Here is a 24,916-nt window from a genome sequence, read left to right on the forward strand (position 1 = left end):
ACCACTTATGTCGAAGACGGCTGACAGAAAGAATTTTAACGTGGCCCAGGGGTCTTGCTGAAGGATAGAATTTACCTCACGCACTAATCCATCTTCGCCTATCTCCTGCAGCCCTGGAAGCTTTTCTGAGCACTTCCTGTTCCTTTTGACCACTGCTGGATCTGATCTACTTTCTGTCCACATGTGGAGTTTTTTTAAGAACAGGCAACTGTGTGCTTCGTTTGTTTACTCATTCCAATTTTTAAACTCGCCCACCACAAACTCTCTTTCGGGTTGAATCAGAAACATGATTTATTAAGCCTGGGGAATGATTGATATAACTCGCACACGCATCACAAGGTAGAAAATAAGAAAAGGAAGATTTGCTAATTCGGAATCACCAAAGCTTGAACATTAATGCACATGACTGTCAGAGCACAGAAAGTTAGTGTCCAGTAAGGATTCTTTCCTGGAGGAACTCAGATTCGGCAGGGATCAGTTAGCCAAGGCAGGGGTTGATGAGTTCATTAACAAATCCACAACGGCACGGCTGTGTGAGGTTGCTTTGTCCACTCTTCAGTTAAAAACGAGGTTTCTTTCTGAATTATGGTGAGACCGTTTCCTCAAGGCAGGCTTCGCTGTTAGAATGGATCCTGGCTATTTTGCTGCTTGTCTTGCAGGCTCAACTCACTTGACACAAACTGAGTGTTACCAGCAGGGAAAATACTCAGCAGATTGAGGCAAAGCTTCAGTAATGTACAACTAATGTTTATAAAGACCAGGGGATTTTCAGTGACGGGTATAGGAGTCAGTTTCACTGATCAATACATTGCTCACTTTCGGAGATTAATGGGGCTATGAGCACCATTGCAATTATACTGAGGCTTTCTAGTCTCAGATTATGGCCCAGTAGCACCTTTACAGGCACAAGACTTTTCAATAACTTTCATTGTTACCAGTTACTGCTGGAGAGACATACAATTTTAATGCTCCATCATGGTCATCACTTGGAATGTCCATGCAATTCCAAGTGTGTTAAACTCTGGAATCTGAGCTGCTAATTGCTGACTGAAACTGCCCAGAAATTGTCATCAATTTGTATCATGCAGTTGGGTGGCTATGTTTTAGTTCAGCAAGATCCATTTCAAAACCAAACAATTTTTGATTCCCATCTGGCCTTACTGATGTGATGTCAGTGAAAGTAAATGGAATGAGCTTATTGTCAGATACGTCTGACTGTCGTACAGTTATGCAGCTGGTTCAGAGCCTAAGTGCTCTGGAGGAGTAGCCACTTTGGAGAGGTCTTCCAGCAAAGTCGGTGCCTTGTGAAAGCGAATGTGAAAGGGAGTTGAATCTTTCTGAAGGGGATAGGAAGAAAACTGACAGAGAAATGCTGGACATTCTTCACCATGGAGACCAAAGGTCAGGAATGAATTAACTCATGCCTTGATATCGTGGGGCAATTTGCGACGTGCATAAAGTCCTCATCATAGAATGCCTGCAGTGTGGAAACAGGACATTCAGCCCATCAAGTCCTCACCCATCCCCCAAAGAGCTCCCTCCTTCCTTATAACTCTGGCTATGGCTATGGCTAATCCACCCTAACCTGCACATCCCCGGGCACTACAGGACAATTTAGCACAGCCAATCCACGCTAACCCACACATCCCTAGGCACTACGGGGCAATTTAGCATGGCCAATCCACCCTAACCCACACATCCCTGGGCACTACAGGACAATTTAGCACGGCCAATCCACCCTACGCTGCATATCCCTGGGCACTTCAGGACAATTTAGCATGGCCAATCCACCCTAAGCTGCATATCCCTGGGCACTACAGAACAATTTAGCATGGCTAATCCACCCTAACCTGCCCATCCCTGGCACTACGGGGCAATTTAGCATGGCCAATCCACCCTAACCGCACATCCCTGGCACTATGGGGCAATTTAGCACGGCCAATCCACCCTAACCGCACATCCCTGGGCACTACGGGACAATTTAGCATGGCCAATCCACCCTAACCTGTACATCTTTGGACTCTGGGAGGAAACCAGAGGAGACCCACACAAAACATCCAAACTCCACACAGACAGGCACCCAGGGGTAGAATTGAACCTGGGTCCCTAATAGGGAGGCAGTAGGGTTAATCATTTATCTACCCAAGGTGGGAAGATGACAAGGCAATAAAAATGTTTCCTCTTAGGGGGTGAGTCCAGCACTAGGGAGCCATTATTTAAAACTTCAGGTTGGGGTTGCTTGTTAGGACAGAGATCCGGGGAACTTCTTTCACTTCAAGGCTTTGGAAGTGCCTCATACATCAGTGGATGTTAAGGGTCAGTGGGTGTTTTTAAAGCGGAGGTAGATTTGTGTTGGGCATGGTGAATGAAAGACAATTGGGAGGGGATGAGAATGTGGAATTCAAAAGATAAAATAAGTCCATGATCTTCTTGAATGGCAATGATGAGCCAAATGACCTACTTCTACTCCCAATATGCATGTTTGTAACCACTAGCAGTGTTACTCTAAAGCCAGCAAAGGTTACTAGTTTCACTGACAGCCACTGAAACTCTGAATGTGGCACTAAACTGATCAAAGATCATTACTCCTCCAATGCACTGCTCTGGAAAACACTAACTTTTGGCTGTTCTCGTCACTGACTCGAGACTGACCTATCTCAGGCCAACTCTTCACTTCCCTGATACTGACCACCACGGTGCTCTCACCATTCTGCCCACTCTCCAACTGGACAAATACGTCCTCGCTCACATCCCCAAGGCCAGCCTCTTCGATTTCTTCTTCTCTCGGATCTCCACGTGCCCAGGTTCCTCTTCTCTGCACCGACGGCTCAGGATGGCTGTGATAACGGTTCCAGGGTTGAGCAATGTTGGTTGCCTGAATGGATTAGGGTGAGGTCTGTTCTCCTCGGAGGAGAGAATGTTGGGAGGAAATCCAATTAAGGAATCTGGACAGAGTGGAGAGGAAGAACTGTTCCTGATGTTGGAAGGATTGAGAGTCCAGAAGAAAATAGTTCTAGAGTAATTGACAAAAGGACAAATGGTAAAAAGAAGATAAACTTTTGTTTTCACGTAGTGAGTGGTTAAGCTTTGGATCAAATGGTGCAAGGATGGAAAGTGGAGATATACAAATAGACATGGGTATCCTTGTTGATAAATCACTGAAGGCTAATATGCAAGTTTAGAAATCTATTGGGAAGGCTGATGGAATTTTAGTCTCTTTTGCAAGAGGACATGAGTGCATGAATATAGGTGAAAGCTTGATTCAGTTGTATAGTGTCGTCACATGATAGACTCATTAAGGAGTCGATTTCAACTTGTTAATAAGGTTGTACCCTCTTGGCCAAGGATCCCTTGTTCACCTTCGGAAACTGATGGCAATGTTGCAATTACGTTGAGATGCCTCCAGTCAAATTCATAATGTGATCCATTAGCATCTTTGCAAGCATAATGACTTTCAATAGATTTCACTTTTACTAGCCCCAACTGGACACACATACCATTTTACTGTTCCATTGTGGTTTTCGATTGTAATGTCCACACAATGCAAGTGTGCTAGATTCTAGGAGCATGAAGTCTGAGATTAGCTAGATTACACCTGAAGTATCATGTATAGTTTTGATCTCCTCATGTCAAGAAAGGGAGATGGAGTGCAGCGAAGATTGACCAGCCTCCTTCACAGAGCTGTCCTGTGAAGAGAGATTGGACGGGCTGGCTTTTGCAAAATGATAAGTCATCTCATCAAAAGCTACAAAACACTTCCAGAGGTAGAAATGTGGATGCAGATGAGGTGTTTCCCCTGACTGGAGAGTCCAGAACCATTTAAAAATAAACAGAAATGCTATTTAGGACTGAGTTGAGAGAGCTCTTTTACTCGGAGAGTTGTGAATCTTTGCAATATCACAGAGGGCAGCAGAAGCATAGCCTTTGATTATGTTTAAAGTAGGGATTGATAGACTTCTGATGAACAGGGTTTTGTGGGTGCATTGGGTAAAAGTGCTTTATCGGCCGTGGTCAGTGGAATAGACCCAAGGGGCAGAATGGCCTACTCCTGTTCCCACATGCTGCCTGAGATGGCAGTCCAAATGGAAGCATTCAAATCACAAAGGAACAACGCGTGGGGAAGCAGACAGGACACTGTGTAGGTTTGCTCTGAGCAGTGGCACTTACACGATCGATTAAACGGTCTCTTTCAGGTTCAGTAAAGATTTCTCCTCGTGCTCCCCAGACCCCATCCCAAGTTGCAGTGAAGCTTTTGGGAGAGAGAGAGAAAAAGGCACCGGATCGTGGTTCATGCCATATCGACCAGTTTCCAGTTTCATCATCGGCCATGATCAGGTTTTCAGCAAATAGAAGCGAGAGATAAAAAATTAACCCAGTCCTGTCTTGCGAGGTGTGGAAGTAGATGCACATGTACAAGGGGGCAAATGGACACAATGATCCCCCACAGAGTAAAGGGACTGGCCTGACACTCAGTAGACTGTGAGATAACAAGATGTAGAGCTGGATGAATGATGCAGGCCATGTGGCATCAGAGAAGCAGTAACACTGACGTTTCGGGCCTAGACCCTTCTTCAGAAATCAGGGCCGAAATGTTAACTTTCCTGCTCCTCTCATGCTGCTTGGCCTGCTGTGTTCATCCAGCTCTACACCTTGTTATCTCAGATTCTCCAGCATCTGCAGTTCCTACTATCTCCAATTCAGTAGACTGTGCCCATTCACCAGACGAGTCAAGGCGCTGAAGGTAAGAGCACCCTCAAACATAAGCGTTCTTCCCGTAGTTGCTGGCATTATCCAGCTCCGAGTTCCATTTCTTGGATGCTTCTCCTGCCGGGGATCTAGTTGTCCTGTACGTGTACGTGTAGCTGCTGTAAGAAAAATAAACACGACAACGATGGACCCACTATGTCACCTGTCAACGCGAGGCCTCAGAGAGTGCCACTGTTCCTGGCACTTGACAGGGCAAGTGGGGAAGCAGGGTGGAGCTAAGAAGGGACCAGCGGGCATGGAGGAGTGATGATGAGGAAGGGGTGTGGGGTGAAAGGGGTAGTGTTCCCAACTTCCAAATGGAAGGATGTAGACTTTTGTTTTCCTCAATGAATTAGCATCTGATGCCTATTGTTCAATAGTCATGGACCATTCCATGCCCAAATCGGGGGGTTGTTGGTGTTGGGGTTGGGGAGGGCAGAGATTCAGTGCGTCCAAGGGGCAAGAAGGCTGGTGCCTGGCAAAGGGGGCTCAGTGCCTGGGGAGTCAATACCCAGGTGATGCCAGTGGGTGGCGATCAATGACCAAGGGTAGTGCACCCTCTAGAGAGGGAGGGGTGAGTTCGTGCCAATCCCAGGCCGGGGAGGTCAGTTCTCTGAGGATAGGATAATTCATGTGATAGGTGCAGATTCATCTGAATAGGAAGGGGCCCACCATCATCGCATTAATGCACTCCCATGATGGGACACCTGTGACACTTACCCTCTCACGTCCTTAGCTGTTTGACATGAGAGGCACAGGCAGATTCCACCGATCAGCTCCAGAGATCCTCCAGCCCAGCCAATATAGAGACCCGGTCCGAGCTCATACCTTGAATCAGATAGGGAGGGAAAAAGTTGGTAATTGGCACACCTAAACCCCTTCACTCCCGAACCTTTGCCAAAGGTACCCCCACCCTATCCCTTCTGTCTGACTCACTACATATGGGCCTGTGAGCGGTCATTACCTCCACTCCTGATCCAGGCAGACTGATGATTTAGGAAGAGGTGAGGGCCTGAATGCAGATTATTTATTAACCAAAACTACTCTGTCATTTGAGTCATACTGACTCTGCCCAACCCCCAGGGGTCAAATCTCAGTTCCAGACACTCAAAATGTTTGTCGATTCGCAGTCTCTGTGGTGGGGGCGCACTTGAACCCATGCTGAGGCACCCAGTAGAGAGGGAGTTACCCACTCAGAGTTGCACAGCACTGAGGGATTACTGCACTGAGAGGCTGTGCCCCCAAACAGTCGCCCACCCATTCTTCAAAGATGGTTTCTTTCTCCCCTTTCAATTTGGACTAGTTGCCATGAGAAGGTTTGACTATCAGACTATAAGCCAATCTGTCATCTGCCTGAAGAATGCTGACTCACCGCAAGGCAGTCACTTACTTGGTGCCAGGGTAGATTGGGTCATAAAACTGTACAGTGACATTGTAGGCATACCAGGAAACGGGGACCATTGCGCACAGGGCTGTGGGGGAAAGAAATACCATCATCAAACACACCAATACCAAACTCATCAATGTCAAATGCATTATTGTCACTCCTCACACACACTACTGTTAATCACAGCCTCAGAAACAGAGTATTATCAAATGCTGAGGAAAGCAGAATGAGTATGGTACCCATTACCCAATCACGGACCTTGCAAACTCATCCCAGGGACCTACACCCTCACTTCACACTCCCCCAACTGACATCCTCCTCAATCAGACACAATTTCCTCCCCAACTCACTCCTCCCCCAACTCATGCCTCCTTTCACTCAGACCATCCCTAATTGACATCTGCACCAAGTCACACCCTCCCCAAGTCACACCCTCCCCAACTCACACCCTCCACAACTCACACCATCCCCAACTGACACCCTCCCCAACTGACACCCTCCCCAACTGACACCCTCCCCAACACACACCCTCCCCAACACACACCCTCCCCAACTCACACCCTCCACAACTCACACCGGCCCCAACTCACACCAGCCCCAACTCACACCGTCCCCAACTCACACCGTCCCCAACTCACACCCTCCCCAACTCACACCCTCCCCAACTCACACCATCCCCAGCTCACACCCTCCCCAACTCACACCGGCCCCAACTCACACCGGCCCCAACTCACTCAGTCCCCAACTCACACCCTCCCCAACTCACACCTTCCCCAACTCACACCATCCCCAACTCACACCATTCCCAACTCACACACCCCCAACTCACACCCTCCCCAACTCACACCCTCCCCAACTCACACCCTCCCCAACTCACACCATTCCCAACTCACACCCTCCCCAACTCACACCGTCCCCAACTCACACCCTCCCCAACTCACACCCTCCCCAACTCACATCCTCCCCAACTCACACCATCCCCAACTCACACCCTCCCCAACTAACACCGGCCCCAACTCACACCGGCCCCAACTCACACAGTCCCCAACTCACACCCTCCCCAACTCACACCTTCCCCAACTCACACCATCCCCAACTCACACCATTCCCAACTCACACACCCCCAACTCACACCTTCCCCAACTCACACCCTCCCCAACTCACACCATTCCCAACTCACACCCTCCCCAACTCACACCGGCCCCAACTCACACCCTCCCCAACTCACACCATCCCCAACTCACACACCCCCCAACTCACACCCTCCCCAACTCACACCCTCCCCAACTCACACCCTCCCCAACTCACACCATCCCCAACTCACACCATCCCCAACTCACACCCTCCCCAACTCACACCCTCCCCAACTCACACCATCCCCAACTCACACCATCCCCAACTCACACCCTCCCCAACTCACACCCACCCCAACTCACACCTTCCCCAATTCACACCATCCCCAACTCACACCATCCCCAACTCACACACCCCCCAACTCACACCGTCCCCAACTCACACCCTCCCCAACTCACACCCTCCCCAACTCACACCGTCCCCAACTCACACCCTCCCCAACTCACACCATCCCCAACTCACACCCGCCCCAACTCACACCCTCCCCAACTCACACCCACCCCAACTCACACCATCCCCAACTCACACCCTCCCCAACTCATACCGTCCCCAACTCACACCCTCCCCAACTCACACCGCCCCAACTCATATCCTCCCAATTCACACCCTCTCTCAACTCAAACCCTGCTCACACACCCACAGCAGAAATCCTCTCAAATCTCAGCCACTCAATTCATACCTCCCCAGCTGACAGTCTGTGAATTCACAACCCCGCAACTCAACCCCCACCAATACACAACCCCAAAGCACAGCCCTTCAAATTTTACACTCAACTCACACACCACTAATTCACACCCTCTGAAATCCCGCTCTCCTTACATCACATCCACCCCCACAGCCACAATTCCAATTTTACACCCTTTGCACTCACAGTCATTACCCCCACTACACACACACACACTCATTGACCTTCCCACTCACCCCTTACACAGGGCACTGGGGCTCAGCTCCCCACCCACTCACCAGCGATTATAAACAGGACCCCTCCAGCAGTTGCAACTTTTGCCTTCACCGTGGGTTCCATGTTACCCAATAGCGTGCACTTCAATCCAAACAAACTGGTGATTCCGGCAAAAAATCCCATCAAGATAGATATGATCATCAAGGCCTGAGAAGCACGGATATAATCTAAGGACAGGAGACAGAGGTGAGAATGAGAATCCAGAGGCCAATTCATGACATTGCAATAGAATATGGAAACAACAAGCCAGTCCCAATGGGGCTTTCTAACAGTCAGTGAAATAATCAACCCACCACATCAATATCCAGCATCCACTCAAACCATCACACAGACACCCAGTGACCAATCAATTATTGTCATCGGTGTTATCGCTAGACCATTAAGCCAGAAGATCATCTAATTTTCTGGGGACACAAGTTTGAATCCCGTCATGGGACATGGTGGAATTTGAGTTCAATAAAAAAAATTTGGAATTACAAATTGATTGTCAGAAGAAGTCCATCTGCCTCACTAATGGCCTTCAAGGAAGGAAATGTACCATTCTCAGCTGGTCTGGCCGACATGTGACTCTAGTCCATATAGTTGACAATTAACCACTCTCTAAAATGGCCTAGCGAAGTTACTTATTTGTATCAACACTACCAACTCTCAATAAAGTACTGAAACCGGCAGACTACCTGGCATGGACCTCGGCACCAGAACAGCTAATGCCCTGTCAACCCTGCAAAATCCTCCTCACTAATATCTGGGGTTAGGGCCAAAATTGGGAGAGCTGTCTCACAGACAAGTCAAACAACAACCTGACATAGTCATACTCACAGAATCACACCTTACAGACAATGTCCCAGACACCAGCATTACCATCCCTGGAAATGTCCTGTCTCACCGGCAGGACAAACCCAGCAGAGGTGGCAACATAGTGGTAGACACTCAGGAAGGAATTGCCCTGGGAGTCCTTGATGTTGACTCTGAACCCCATGAAGTCTCATAGCTTTGGTTTAAACATGGGCAAGGAAGCCTCCTGCTGCTTACCACATACCGTCCTCCCACAGCTGTTGAATCAGGACTCCTCAATATTGAGCAGCACGTAGAGGACGTACTGAGGACACAAATGTACTCTGGGTGGGGGATTTCAATGTCCACCTCCAAGAGTGGCTCGGCAGCAGTACTACTGATTGAGCTGGTTGGGTCCTGAAAGATATAACTGCTAAACTGGATCTGCAGCAGTTGGTGAGGGAACCAATGATGGAAAAACATGCTTGACCACTTCCTTAACAATCTGCCAGTTGCAGATGTATCTGTCCATGACAGTATCAGTTAAGATTGACTACTGCACAGTACTTGTGGAGACAAAGTCCTGCCTTCACATTGAGAACAACCCCCATAGTGTTGTGTGGCCCTATCATCGTGTTAAATGGGACAGACTTCATACAAATCTAGCAACTCAATACTGAACATGTACAAGATGCTGTGGGCTATCAACAGCAGCAGAATTGTACTACAGCTCAAGCTGTAGCCTCATGGCCTGGCATATCCCCCACTCAACCATTACCATCAAGCCAGGGGATCAACCCTGGTTCAATGGAGAGTGCAGGAGGGCATGCCAGGAGCAGCACCAGGTATACCTGAAGATGAGGTGTCAACTTGGTGAAGCCACCAATCAGGACTACTTGCCAAACAGCTGAAACAGCAAATGATCTAAGAAATCCTACAACAAACAGATCAGATTTAAGCTCTGCAGGCCTGCCATATTCTGTCATGAATAATGGCAGACAATTAAACAACTCACTGGAGGAGGAGGCTCCACAAATATCCTCATCCTCAACGATGGAAGAGCTCAGCACATCAATGCAACAGGTAAGGCTGAAGCACTCAAAGTGATCTTCAGCCAGGAGTGTCGAGAACATCTCGGCCTCATCCAGTGGTCCCCAACATTACAGATACCAGTCTTCAACCAATTTGATTCACGACACATTGGAGACTCTTGATGCTGCAAAGTTTATAGGCTCTAAGGACATGCCAGCAATAGTACTGAAGACTTGTGCTCCATGTAGACAGTGGGTGGATGACACTGAAAGCAAAGATCTCCATGGTCATGCAAGGCAGAGCTGGCTCAATGGGCTGAATTTCCCACTCCTATTTCTTATGTGTCTTACATTTGAACATTGCAGCATGCTCTGATACTCTGTAAAGAGGTACTGAGCTTTATTGCATGATAGGATCAAATTTTATGACAGTGCATGATAGTTTGATGCTCATATTAGTGACTGGTTGTAAGACAGTCAATTTTAATTTGATGTGAAACCTGTTGCTGATCACCACCACCAATGTCAAGGATTAGTCATGAAATCAACAAGGCTGCCTTGCATTATAAAGCAGCTACCACATCCCTGGGCACTTGAACTGGAACATTACTGAAACTAGGTTGATGCCAGGGCTGTATATGAATATATCTGAGAGCACACGGACCAAAACTTCATTGGAGAGGTAAGTTTAAAGTGCATTCGAAAGGAAGAATGACAGACTGGGTGTTGGCGGATGTACAGAGAGGTTCAGGGAGGGAATTCCACAGCGAAGAGCTCAATCAACTCTCAGTCTTTATATAACCCTGTGCTGTCCTGTCCTGGGAGTTTTGTTTTATTCATTCACAGGATGAGGGCATCACTGGCTCGGCAGCATTTATTGCCCATCCCTAACTGTCCAAAGGGCAGTTCACAGTCAACCACATTACAATGGGTCTGGAGTGACATGTAGGCCACACCAGGTAAGGATGGCAGTTTCCTTCCCTAAGGGACATTAGTGAACCAGATAGGTTTTTATGATAATTGACAATGGATTCATGGTCATCATTAGAGTCCTAATTCCAGATATATATTGAATTCAAATTCCACCATCTGTCATGGCAGAATTCGAACCCAGGTCTCCAGAATGATATCATCATCAGTTTCATCAGTTGCAAATCTCCTTTAGCACATTGGGAATTATCAGTCCAAGTTGTGGGCTTCCCCTAAGAGAGAACCTCAGGTTAAATCATCACCATTTGCCTCTCTCCAATGAGAGAGAGAGAGAGAGAGAGAGAGAGAGAGAGAGAGAGAGTAGTCCTTAGTAACACTTTTATTTTGTTATGTTGAGCCACTTCACACGGCTGTGTGAAGCCCATGGTGTTGCAAGACTCACCAGTGTTTATCTGCCTTTATCTTACATTTTATATTAACTTGATGTCCTCATTCTGCAGTTAACAATCATAAACCAATTATCAACTATCAGCCTGATTGTATGATCTATCTATCACCAGAGAGATTTAGTAGAACTTCCAGCTCATCCTTTTCACTGCTTGCTTTATTTGCTCCCGGCCAGGCACTTACATATAAAGCGATTCCATTTTTAGTATAGCACTGACTTCTTTTCCATTATGGGATGCAGTATTCAAACCCTGCACTTTCTCTATGATCTTTCTACCCTTTTGGCCTGAAGTGTCTACCAGCTCAGTGCAAGGCTTAATCTGCTCAGTGATGAATTTCTCTATCTGCTGATTTTCAGCCTCAATTCAGCACATCAATTTCTTTCCTGTGAGTAAGTTTCTCCTCTCTCAGGAGACATGTTCTCACAATGGGATCTCTCATGCCTAATGAGATCATTAATGACATTATCTTTTAGTTGCACACATTCACAGGATTCTGTGAGCTGTGTTAATGCAGTCACGTATTGATCAATGTACACTTTTTCACTTTAGGGTCTAATATTAGGCACATAGCATTCAGAAATTCTGTTCTCCTGCAGTGCAAATCATGCCTTTCAAATTTTTTGTGCTCTGATTTTCTCTTTCTCGAAGAGATTTAGGGTCAGATGCACTTTGAAACACTTCGACCCCAACAATGATAAATGTGTAACTATTTGTAACCAGTGTGGCTAGTTAATTAAATCTGTTGCAACCTCATAGTTTTGCTATTGCGAGTGGACATATTCTTGTTTATCAAAACAGGGTATCAGAAGAAAAACATTTGCAGCCATTGAATTTTACCCAGTAATTCAACCCGGACCTGTTTCTTCCTTCTTTGCCTTCACAGCTTCCAGTAGTTCCAAACATTCCTGCATTCCTCTTTTAGTAGCTGTGCATCTACAAAGCTCTTCAGTATTCAACCTTAGTCCCTGACACCACATATGAGTGCTCAGTATAACAGTCTGGCTTGAACTGTATCTTTATGGAATTAGTTATAAGATGTATGCTTGGAGTGAGTGCCTCTTGGCAAAGATTGCCTGAATATGGAAGCCAGGAACCATGTTAGCACTGTATTGCTCAAAGAATAAGCGATTACAGAGGAAATTAGCAGTTTAATTATGAGTTAATAAAGTCATAGAGTTATACAGTATGGAAACAACGCCTTCAGTCTATGCCAACCATAAGTCCAAACTAAACCAGTCCTGTTTGTGCTTGGCCATAATCCTCCAAACATTTCTTATTCATCTACTTATCAAAATGTCTTTTAAACATTGTAAATGTATCCACGTCCACCACTTTCTCTCTGGAAGTTCATCCCACACACAAACCGCCCTCTGTGTAAAAATGTTGCCCTTCACGTCCTGTCAGCTTAAAAATATGCCCCATGGCCTTAAAATCTCCCACCAAAGGGAAAAGACACCTAACGGTCACTTTATCTGCGCTCTTCATGATTTTAAAAACCTCTAAACGTTCATCCCTCAACCTCCTATGCTGCAGTGAAAGAAGTCCCAGCTTATCCAGACTCTCCTTATAACTCAAACACTCAGCCACATCCGAGTGAATCTCATCTCAATCCTCTCCAGCTTAATAATACCCTTGCTATAACAGGGTGACCAGAACTGGACACAGTACTCCAGGAGAGGCCTCATCATTTTGTATAACCTCCACATGGCTTCCCAACTTCTATACTCAGGGGACTAAGCAATGAAGACAGGCGTACTAAGCGCCTTCTTAACCACTCTTTCTACATTTGACAAAAACCTCAGGTTCTACAACATTACCCAAGGCCCCACTCTAAATTGTATAAATAATTTCACATTATCCAAATTAAAATCCTTCTACCATTCCAATTAGGAATGCTGAACAATGCATGAATGAATGAAAAGCAGTTGTGAAATTATTGAGGAATTGTGTGAGGAAGGAAAAAGGTTCAATTCTGCAGAGGTGAATTATTAATTCAGATTGGAATCGTTGCCATCTCGTATTGGGCTATAACCAGCACAAGGTCTTTTGCGTTCCCTCACAGCAACAGAGTTTACTCTGCAACGGAGGGCTTTTCATGCTGCATAAAAGGGTGACAGCTCTTGAGGCAGACAGAAAAGGGCAAGAAAAGTACCGAAATACAGAGCACGTTCAACCTGGAAGCTGGGTTCGTATCGGAAGGCTGTCTTTTTGTAATCTAATCTCTTGGTGATCTCAGCCCAGCTTCAAAGTTCACACATTATGCCAGACTACAGTTCACATGGAGCTGATAAAACACGGACTGTGATCTGAGCGGTGATCCAGCCCATGGTCGGCCATCAAGAACACGTTGTTCAACTCAATCTTCTGATCTGAGCCTTACTGGCATCTACATGGGATGCCTAACTGCCCTTCAGAAGGACTCTGCCCCTCTTGACCTATTGCAGTTTGTTTATTATAGTGCTGGTAGGGAGGGAATTCCGGGATTTTGACATGCGACACTGAGGATTGGCGATATATTTCCAAGTCAGGATGGTGAGTGGCTCGGAGGGTAACTTACAGGAGGTGATGTCCCCATATATCTGGTGCCCTTGTTCTTCTGGGCAGTAGACGCTCCACTGCTGTTGAAGTAGGCTTGAAATATTGCTGTCATGCATCTTGCATAAGGCCTGTACACTGGAAATGACAAAAACAAACCCAGCCCTCTCTCAGCTTATAAAGCTCTTCGAATTGACATCTGCAGAAATGGGAGAGCTGTCTTGCTGACTAGTCAAGCAACAGGTCTGACACATCATGCTCATGGAAATCAGCCTTATAGACCATGTCCCAGACACCACCATCACCATTCGAGGAAATGTCCTGTCTCACTTGGAGAGGTGATGGTAGGGAGGGAGTTGCCCTGAGGAGGGAGTTGCCCTGAGAGCTTTCACCATTGGCACCCAAACCCATGAAGTCTCATGACTTTAGCTTAAACATGGGCAAGGAAGCCTCCTGTCGGATATCAAATACCATCATCCCTCAATTGGTGAATCAGTACTACTCTGTGTTGAACAACCCTGGGATGAAATAGAAAGAGTGGCAAGGGGACAAAATGTGCTCCCAGTGTGAGATTTCAATGTCCACCACCAAGAGTGGCTCAGCAACAGTCCTATTGATCAAACCATTCAGGCCCTAAAGGACATAGTTGCTAAACTGGATCTGCGGCAGATGATGAGGGAACCAAGACAGAAAAACATACTTGAGCTCACTGTTATCAATATGCCAGATGCTCATGCATCTGTCTATGTCCAACCACCACATAACCATCATGGAGACAAAGCTCTGCCTTCACATTGAGAAATACCTCCATGGCCGCACTATCACTGTGATAAATGCGATTGGCATCAGACAGACTTACTAATATATTAGCCATTTGAGGCTTCTTTCCTTCTACCCTGAATGTTTTGGAGGCTGTTAAACTGCACAGCTGATGTTACAGGCTCTTAATTCTCTCTGATTCCTCTGAATCTCTCCAGAAGATACTTGCACAATCACTGAGCTAGTGGGTGGTACTCTCTTTCTGAAAGGCAACCTGTCTCTCCCTGGAGTTCGGCCATAGGTTAACCATGATCTCATTGAATGGCAGAACAATGGTGGTGCGATGGCCTAGTGGTAATTATCACTGGACTGTTATTCCAATTACCCAGATAAGGTTCCAGGGATCTGAGTTTGAACTCCACCATGGTAGAATTTGAATTTAAAAAAACAGAAATTAAGAGTCTCATGATGACCGTGAATCGAGTGTCAATTGTTGGGAAAAACCCATCCGGTTCACTAACATCCTTTAGGGAAGGAAACTGCCATACTTATGTGGTCTGGCCGACATGTGACTCCAGACCCACAGCAATGTGGTTGACTCTTAACAGCCCTCTGAACAATTAGGGGTGGGCAACAAACGATAAACCAGCCGAGATGCCCTCATCCCATGAATTAATAAAGGAAAGAAAACAGGCCTGTGGAGTCGAACGGCCCATTCCCATTGTTAAGTTCTTATGTCATATGATACTGGGTGGCAGGAATTTTTTTTTTGTTGAATATCTTCTATCCTGGTTTTCAAAAGCTATTCATGTCAAAGCTCTTTAAAGGCTTCAATGCATATTAACAAATCTTTGGACAACCCAGCTACACTTGCTTCCCAAAGAATAGATTCTGTGTCTTTGCACTCCTCAGTGTTTCTTTAAAATGGTTTTTACCATGGGTAGTAGGAACTGGCAATGCTGGAGAATCTGCAATAACAAGGTGTAGAGCTGGGTGGACACAGCAGGCCAAGCAGCATCAGAGGAGCAGGAAGCTGATGCTTCGAGTCTAGACCTATTCCTTAAGAAGGGTCTAGACCCAAAACATCAGCTTTCCTTCTCCTTCTGATGCTGCTTGGCCTGCTGTGTCCATCCAGCTCTACACCTTGTTATGTCATTTTGGATGCCTTGGGAATGGGACGGTTACAGTCGTGCTCCATGAGAGGTTGCCCATCCCACATTTGAACTGAGCCCCTGCATCTAAGATCATTGCTGAGCTCCCAGGTTAACTCTGTCCTGACTGCGTTCCAATATTGGGTCTGTCCTGCTCTGTAGACATGACATAGCCAGGGATGGTGATAGTGGTGCTTGGACATTGCTTGCCCAGCCATAGTGAGAGGAAGGAGAATGTGATGGGAAGTCATAGTGGGGATTTTAGAGAGGTGTACAATGGGGCATCCATCAATTCTTCCATCAAACATTGTCAGCATGAGGACAGCATAGACTTAGATACAAAATATATCTCAGTCTACACTTTTAAACTGACAGTTAAGTTCTTTCTACACAGTCCCCCATGAAACACTCCCCAAATAGGGACAGAATGAGCTTATACACAAAGTAAAGATCTCTCTACTCTTTTAACATGAAAGGAAAACTGCCTTTACAGTTTTAAATGGGAAGTAAAGCTTCACCAGTATTGGTCCCATCAAACACTCCCAGGACAGGGATACCAAACAGTTACATGCGAATGCCTTCTCTACACAATCTCCATAAAACATTATTGGAAGCGATACAGCACGGGGTTAGATATAGAGTAACACTCCCTCTACACAGTCCCCTTCAAACATTCCTAGGACAGGGGCAGGACAGGGTTAGATACACAGTAATGCTCCCTCTACGCTGTCTCTATCAAACTTTCCCAGGTCAGGGGCAGCACGGGGTGAGATGGAAATACAGAACAAAGCTTCCTCTACATTGTCCCAATCAAACACTCACAGGACAGGGACAGCACAGGGTTAGATAGACAGTTAAAGCTCCTCTACCCTTTCTACTTCAAACACTCCCAGCACAGGATTAGATCCAGTATAAAACTCCCTCTCCAGTGTCCCCCATCAAAAACTCCCAGTACCGATATAACACAGGCTGAGATACAGAGTAAGGCTTCTTATATACTATTCCTTTCAGGTGCTCCCAGGGCAGAGATAAGAGGGTTAGAAACAATGTAAAACTTCCTCTACACTGTCCTCATTGAACCATCGCTGGACAGGAACTGCAGGGGATTATGTACAGATAATGCTCCCTCACTGCTATTAAATCAAACACTCCCAGGACAGGGACACCACGGGGTTACATACAGAGTAAAGCTCTCTCTACGCTGACCACTCACTCCCCATCTAACACTACCAGGACAGGGACAGCACAGGGTTAGATGCAGAGTAAAGCTCTCTCTACACTGCCCCCCCGCTCATCAAACACTGCCAGGACAGGGTCAGCACAGAGTTAGGTACAGAGTAAAGCTCTCTCTACACTGTGACCCATCAAACTCTCCCAGGAAAGGGACAGTGTGAGGTTAGATATAGACTAAAGCTCCCTTTACACTGTCCCTCCAACACTCCCAGGACACAGGACCTGTGTCCTTTCTAACATTCATGTCATTTGGGGACATGTGTTTGTACTGACAGAACTGTGTCTCAGGGAATAACTGTCCCAGAGACACCAAAGGGCTTCGAACTGCATTGAGTGGTCCCACCTCCCTGGGGGTCCTCATCAAGCTGTACAATGGCTCCTGCCCAAAGCAGTCTCTGGAAGTGTGGAGCTGACTTGCCCTGGCATCTGTAAGCAGGCTGTGGGCATGTAGGTTTGAAAAGTTCACGGGCAATGGTGGGGAATTGGCATGGAGTTGGTGTAACCAGACCACCAGACTGGCCTCAGTCTTATTGAATGCCTCTGCCTGCTCCTAATTCATCTGAACGTAAGAACAGGCCATTCAGCCCTTCTGAGCCTGTTCCATCATTCAATGAGATCATGGTTGATTTGTGGCCATTATGCCCCAGGCTCATATCCCTTCACACATTTGCTTAAATGAAAAATAACTACCTCAGATTTAAAATTAAGAACCAACACAGCATCTATCATTTGTGAAGGATGATTTCAAACCTCTACCATCCTTCATGTGTAGAATTGCTTCCCACTGAATGATCTGGCCCCAATTTATAGACGACACTGTAGTTCTAGAATTTGCTACAAGTGGAAATAGTTTATCTTTATTGCCCCTCTCTTCTCCTTGAAGACTTTGACCAGATCACCCTTTAACCTTCTAAATTCTGGAGAAAACAAGCTTAATGTGTAAGATCGTTGCTCATAACACCTACAGTCCAGGTATCATTCTTGATACCATGCACCATACTCCCTCCAAGACCAGTATATCCCTCCAAAAGTGCAGAGCTCACATCTGCACCCAGCATTCCAAGTGAGGTCTAACCAGGGTTTTGAAAAGCTGCAGCATAATTTTTGCATCCCCATACTCCAGTCCTCTAGATTTAAACGCCAGCATTTCATTATCTTTCTTGAATGCAAGCATTTGCTGATTGATAACACAGAAAACCTACATTTCTGAAGCGCCTAATGAAATTCCCCCAGTGGCTTCACAGGAGCACGAGTCTGAAACCGCTCCACAGCAAAAGGTATTGCACCGGATTGTTAGAAATCTCAGTTGTGGAGATGGGCTTGAAGGGAGTAGGATGAAGTGGGTGGATGGGAGTGGGTTTACTACACCAGGTGAGAAATTCAAAGCTTGGGATTCGGGGGAATTTGGGCAACTGAAGGCACAGATGAAGAAATTAAAACTGGAGATGCACAAGATGGCAGGATTAGAGGGGCATAAAGAACAGAAGCAGGAGTAGGCCGTTCAGCCCCTTGAGTCTGGTCCATCATTCAATATGGCTCATGAGCCAAATCAGTAACCTGTTCTAGCTTTCCTGCTCTATCGACCGATCCCTTTAACCTGAAGTGCAACATAGAACTCCTTCTTGAAATCATACAATGTTTTTGCCTCAACTGCTTTCTGTGGCAGAGAATTCAACAGGTTCACCACATTTCTCTTCATCTCAATTTTAAATGACCTATCCCATATGGTTAGATTGTGACCCCTGGTTCAGGACTCCACGATTATCGGGAACATCCTTCCAGCATTTACTTTGTCTAGTCCTTTAGCAGACAGTGGGGCAGTGAGATTAGCTTGGGGGTTGATACAGGGCTATGCGGAGAGAGTGGGGCAGTGGGATTAGTTTGGGGGTTGATACAGGGCTATGCGGAGAGAGTGGGGCAGTGGGATTAGTTTGGGGGTTGATACAGGGCTATGCGGAGAGAGTGGGGCAGTGGGATTAGCTTGGGGGTTGATACAGGGCTATGCGGAGAGAGTGGGGCAGTGGGATTAGCTTGGGGGTTGATACAGGGCTATGCGGAGAGAGTGGGGCAGTGGGATTAGCTTGGGGGTTGATACAGGGCTATGCGGAGAGAGTGGGGCAGTGGGATTAGCTTGGGGTTTGATACAGGGCTATGTGGAGAGAGTGGGGCAGTGGGATTAGCTTGGGAGTTGATACAGGGCTATGCGGAGAGAGTGGGGCAGTGGGATTAGCTTGGGGATTGATACAGGGCTATGTGGAGAGAGTGGGGCAGTGGGATTAGCTTGGGGTTTGATACAGGGCTATGCGGAGAGAGTGGGGCAGTGGGATTAGTTTGGGGGTTGATACAGGGCTATGCGGAGAGAGTGGGGCAGTGGGATTAGCTTGGCGATTGATACTAGGCCAAGAGGAGAGAGCATGGGGCAGTGGGATTTGTTTGCGGGATTGATACAGGACCAAGGGGAGAGAGTATGGGGCAGTGGAATTAGTTTGGTGATTGATTCAGGATGATGGGGACAGAACAGAGCAGTGAGATTACCTTGGGATTGATACAGGATTATGCAGAGAGAGCGGACCAGTGTGATTAGTTTGTGGATTGATACAGAACCAAGGGGAGAGAGCATGGGGCAGTGAGATTAGTTTGGGATGGATACAGAGTAATAGGGAGAGCATGGAGTAACGGGGTTAGTTTGAAGATGACACAGGGCTTTGGGAGATAGCGGGGTAGTGAGATTGGTTTGGGATTGTTACAGCGCTATGAGGAGAGAATGTGACAGTGGAATTAGTTTGAGGAGGTAACAGAGTAGGATTTGTTCTATACAAACACAAAATTAGAGCAGAAATATTTGGTCCCTCAGGTCTTCTCTTCCATGTATAAGATCCTGCTTGACCTGTCAGTATTCACATTCCCATTTACAACCAACAACCTTTGTGTCACCATTGTCCTTAGAATTCCAAATTCACACAACTCTCTTCACTCTTTCCAAATATGGGTGACCCGACATTATAAAACAGTGCATCTTTGTCCTGCACATACCCAGAAGGAGAAACATATTTCGCTCATTCACCTTGTCAAGGCTGTTCAGGGTATTATACATTTCAGTTGAGTCACCTTTCACTCTTCTAAATGCTGGCAGATACAGATTAGTCTGTGCAGTCTTGTCCCATAACATGATCCACTCATTCTCAGTGTTAATCTCATTAACCTCCACTGAACAACCTCCAACACTATCTTATACCTAATTGGACAAGGAGATTATAAGGGCACACAGTATTTGCATCGATGCCCTGTATGAGTGATGGTTGGGATGATATACGACTGTGGGGATCAAGTAATGAAGTACAATTAATTTGAGATTGATACAGGGCTATGGTGAGAGAGTGAGGTTTTGAGATTAGTTTGGGGCTATGGGAACAGAACAGGGCCGTAGGATTAGTTTGGGGGTCTATACAGGGCAATGGGAAGAGCGTGAGGAGCAGGAATTAGTTTGGGGATTGATATCGGACTACGGGGAGAGACCAGAGCGGTGGGATTAGTTTTGGAGATTGATATACAGCTATGGGAGAGTGCAGGAGAGTGGGAATTTTGGCGATCGATACAGGACTATGGGGAGAGTGTGGTGCAGAGGGATTAATTTGGGATTGATACAGTGCAATGGGGAGAGAGTAGGACAGTGACATTAGTTCAGGGAATGATACAGTTTTATGGGAAGAGTATGGGGCAGTCGGATTATTTTGGGGTTGATGCAAGCCAAGGACGGGCAGTGCGGTGAGTTTGATGCAGGAGTTACAGAGAATGAGCAGGGCAGTGGGATTAGTTTTTTTCATACAGCACTGCAGGGAGAGGGCATGGCACAGTGGCATTAGTTTGGGATGGATAAAGGGTGATGCAGAGAGAGTGGGGCAGCGGGGTTAGTTTGAAGATGTAACAGGGTTATGGGGAATGCTTAGGGCAGAGAGATTAGTTTGGGGTTGATACAGGGTTATGGGGAGAGCTCAAGCCAGTGGGATTAGTTTGGGATTGAAAGAGGGCCATGGGGAGACAGTAGGGCAGTGGGATTAGTTTGGGTTTGATACAAGGCCATGGGGAGACAATGGGGCTGTGAGATTAGTTTGGGGACTGATACAGGACTACAGGGAGAGTATGGGGCTGTGGGATTAGTTTGGGATTGATTCTAGTCTACAGGGAGAGTGCAGAGCAGTGGAATTAGTTTGGGATTGATTCTAGGCTATGAGGAGAGTGGGGAGCAGTGGGATTAGTTTGGGATTGATTCTAGTCTACAGGGAGAGTGCAGAGCAGTGGAATTAGTTTGGGATTGATTCTAGGCTATGAGGAGAGTAGGGAGCAGTGGGATTAGTTTGGGATTGATTCTAGTCTACAGGGAGAGTGCAGAGCAGTGGAATTAGTTTGGGATTGATTCTAGGCTATGGGGAGAGTGGGGAGCAGTGGGATTAGTTTGGGATTGATTCTAGGCTATGGGGAGAGTGCGGAGCAGTGGGATTAGTTTGGGATTGATTCTAGGCTGTGGGGAGAGTGCGGAGCAGTGGGATTAGTTTGGGATTGATTCTAGGCTGTGGGGAGAGTGCGGAGCAGTGGGATTAGTTTGGGATTGATTCTAGGCTATGGGGAGAGTGGGGAGCAGTGGGATTAGTTTGGGATTGATTCTAGGCTATGGGGAGAGTGCGGAGCAGTGGGATTAGTTTGGGATTGATTCTAGGCTGTGGGGAGAGTGCGGAGCAGTGGGATTAGTTTGGGATTGATTCTAGGCTGTGGGGAGAGTGCGGAGCAGTGGGATTAGTTTGGGATTGATTCTAGGCTGTGGGGAGAGTGCGGAGCAGTGGGATTAGTTTGGGATTGATTCTAGGCTGTGGGGAGAGTGCGGAGCAGTGGGATTAGTTTGGGATTGATTCTAGGCTGTGGGGAGAGTGCGGAGCAGTGGGATTAGTTTGGGATTGATTCTAGGCTGTGGGGAGAGTGCGGAGCAGTGGGATTAGTTTGGGATTGATTCTAGGCTGTGGGGAGAGTGCGGAGCAGTGGGATTAGTTTGGGATTGATTCTAGGCTATGGGGAGAGTGCGGAGCAGTGGGATTAGTTTGGGATTGATTCTAGGCTATGGGGAGAGTGCGGAGCAGTGGGATTAGTTTGGGGAGAGTGAAGCAGTGAGGATGGGGGCAATTTCACTGCAGAGTGTCCAGATCCAAGTGCCCAGTGTCAAACTGATAGCGCCAACATCATGTGGACTGTAGTCACTCTGCATTGTGCTGGTCACTCACGGAAGCCGAGCAGCTTCATCACCATCCTCGTCCTGCACCTTTTCCTTCCTCTCGCTCTTTCACTCAAACACACGCACACACATATTGTCTCGAAGAGCTGCTAGAACGTACCTGAGAGGCCAAACAGGCTGAGGAAGTCCCTACAGTTGTAGACTCCAGTCGAGTCGCTGGCGCAGCTTTTCCACAGGTTCTCGTAGATGGTGGAGGTGGTGATGACACTGCCGTCCAGCGTGGAGACCCTCCACTGGTCCACCCCCAGGCACACTCCGATCAGAATCCAGCCCAGCAGGGCCAGCACAAAGCCGGCAGCGTCCAGCGCTGACATTCCCGTAAATCAGAGGCTGGCTCAGAGAGCAAGGAGAGAGGGAAGGCTGCGACCCACAGCCAGCTGGGCACCGTCCCACTGCAGGATTATAGACCGTCCCAGTGCAGACCAGGGTAATAGACTGTCCCAGTGCAGACCCGGGTAATAGACTGTCCCAGTGCAGACCAGGGTTATACACTGTCCCAGTGCAGACCCGGGTAATAGACTGTCCCAGTGCAGACCGGGGTTATACACTGCTCCAGTGCAGACCCGGGTAATAGACTGTCCCACTGCAGACCCGGTTTATACACTGTCCCAGTGCAGACCGGGGTTATACACTGTCCCAGTGCAGACCCGGTTTATACACTGTCCCAGTGCAGACCGGGGTTATACACTGCTCCAGTGCAGACCCGGGTAATAGACTGTCCCACTGCAGACCCGGTTTATACACTGCTCCAGTGCAGACCCGGGTAATAGAATATCCCAGTGCAGACCCGGGTTATAGACTGTCCCAGTGCAGACCCGGCTTATACACTGTTCCAGTGCAGACCCGGGTAATAGATTGTCCCAGTGCAGACCCGGTTTATACACTGTCCCAGTGCAGACCCGGCTTATACACTGTTCCAGTGCAGACCCGGGTAATAGATTGTCCCAGTGCAGACCCGGTTTATACACTGTCCCAGTGCAGACCCGGGTAATAGAATATCCCAGTGCAGACCCGGGTTATAGACTGTCCCAGTGCAGAGCCGGACCATACGTTGTCCCAGAGCTGTTTCGAATTATAGACTGACCCAGAGCTGATCCAGGTTAGAGATTGCCCCAGCCCTGATTTGGAGTAGAGACTGTCCCAGTACGGATGCAGATTATGGAGCAGCTGTGCGAGGATCCAGACTATGGACTGTCCCAGAGCTGACCCGGCGGAGCGGACTGATTAAGAGTAGCGGATTGCTGGTCCACCGCTGCCGCCGGTTAGTTGATTCCCGGCCGGTCCCAATATTGCTGACCCGTTTGAGCTGAGCGAAATTCGTTCACTTGGATTGGTAGAGTCGGGTTAATTGACTCGTCTCTGTGTTGCGGACTCAACTTTTGCTGACTCAGATGTAGTCAAGTCTACTCTCTCCTGCGTGAATCTTCCGGGCAAAGTGTTATAAATATTGACGTCAGATTACTTCCTACTCAAATCCATAAAAAATTAAACTGAAGAAAACTGGGAAATTTCCAACAAAATTTCCACGTCCCCAGGTCTTCAAAGCTATAATCCACACCTCAAAGTACAAACTTCCACATTCCGCGGCATAGTGTTTCAGACAACAAAAAGTCCCTTCTGCAAAACGAGCTGCGTTTGCAGCTTCAACAATGAAATACTGCCGATGCTGCACTTAAAATAAAAATGTTGGAGATAACCGAGAGGATGGAGAAGCAGCATTAAACATTTCACTTCTTTGACCTTTTGCCACGAACTTTTCAGACGCCGTCAGTCACCCTTCTCCAACCAACGAGCGATCAGAGGGGACCCGGACCCATCCCAACCCCCAGTGATAACGCTGGAAACCTGAAGGGATTGTGGCGAGTGCCAGATGTGTCTGTGACAGTGTCTGTGAAGAGACGGAGCTTCAGCCCTGTCACTTTCACAGGAAGCATCAAGTCACTTTCTCGCTCCGCATATGATGCCAGACCTGTTCAATATTTACAACATTTCCTGTTATTTTTCTAGTTTAGATTTCGAGGATCCCCATTGATTCTTGTCTTAAATTTCTCTGACTCTCCACTCTTCTGTTTCCCTTTCTTCCTGTCTTTGTGTTATTTTTCTCTCTCCCCTCTATTTCTGTCTGTGTTTTCCTCCCTGTCTCTTCCTTGTCTGTCTTCTCTATCTCCCTCTTTCTCTCCTCTCTCTAATCAGGTATCTTTTTCATTATCCTCCATTCTCTCTCTGTCCTTCTCTCTGTATCTATCTATCTCTCTCCCTAACTTCCTTAGTTCTCTGTCCCTGTGTATCCTTCTCTCTCTATCCTTCTACATATTCTGTTTTTCTGTTAATCTCTCGGTCTCTGTCTTTCTCTCTCTGACTCTCTATCCTTCCGTGTTTCTGAGTGTGTCTTTCTTTCCTTGTCCCTATTTCTATCTCTCTGTCTCACTCTCCCTCCCTTCTTTTCACTGTTTCACTTTTTTTGCTGTCTTTTGTCTTTCCATCACCAGCTCTTTCTCTCTATCCTTTCATCTCTCTGTCCTGCTCTGTTTCTGTGTGCATCTCT

At 47.1% G+C, this 24,916-nt stretch overlaps 1 protein-coding gene across 1 annotated transcript; it reads right to left on the minus strand.

Moving 5' to 3' along the window:
- On the minus strand, positions 1 to 24,287 carry LOC125448623 (claudin-15-like). Its single transcript, XM_048524035.2, has 5 exons — positions 22,472 to 24,287; positions 8,231 to 8,395; positions 6,137 to 6,218; positions 5,467 to 5,574; positions 1 to 4,865 (listed from the first exon to the last, which is right to left on the minus strand). The coding sequence occupies exons 1-5, from the start codon at positions 22,683 to 22,685 to the stop codon at positions 4,754 to 4,756; spliced, it is 681 nt and encodes a 226-aa protein (XP_048379992.1). The 5' UTR covers positions 22,686 to 24,287; the 3' UTR covers positions 1 to 4,753.
- Positions 24,288 to 24,916: the final 629 nt, after the last annotated feature.

This window comes from Stegostoma tigrinum, unplaced genomic scaffold, assembly GCF_030684315.1.
Source record: "Stegostoma tigrinum isolate sSteTig4 unplaced genomic scaffold, sSteTig4.hap1 scaffold_290, whole genome shotgun sequence".
In the NCBI taxonomy this organism is placed as follows: domain Eukaryota; kingdom Metazoa; phylum Chordata; class Chondrichthyes; order Orectolobiformes; family Stegostomatidae; genus Stegostoma; species Stegostoma tigrinum.

Bases quoted from the DNA above. Each gene is read 5' to 3' on its own strand.
- LOC125448623 (XM_048524035.2), bottom strand. From the start codon at position 22,685: ATGTCAGCGCTGGACGCTGCCGGCTTTGTGCTGGCCCTGCTGGGCTGG. The intron at 5,575-6,136 runs GTAAGTGACTGC...ATCTGATTCAAG, and splicing joins CCAATCTACCCTGGCACCAA to GTATGAGCTCGGACCGGGTC. The intron at 4,866-5,466 runs GTAAGTGTCACA...TTTTTCTTACAG, and splicing joins ACAGCTAAGGACGTGAGAGG to CAGCTACACGTACACGTACA.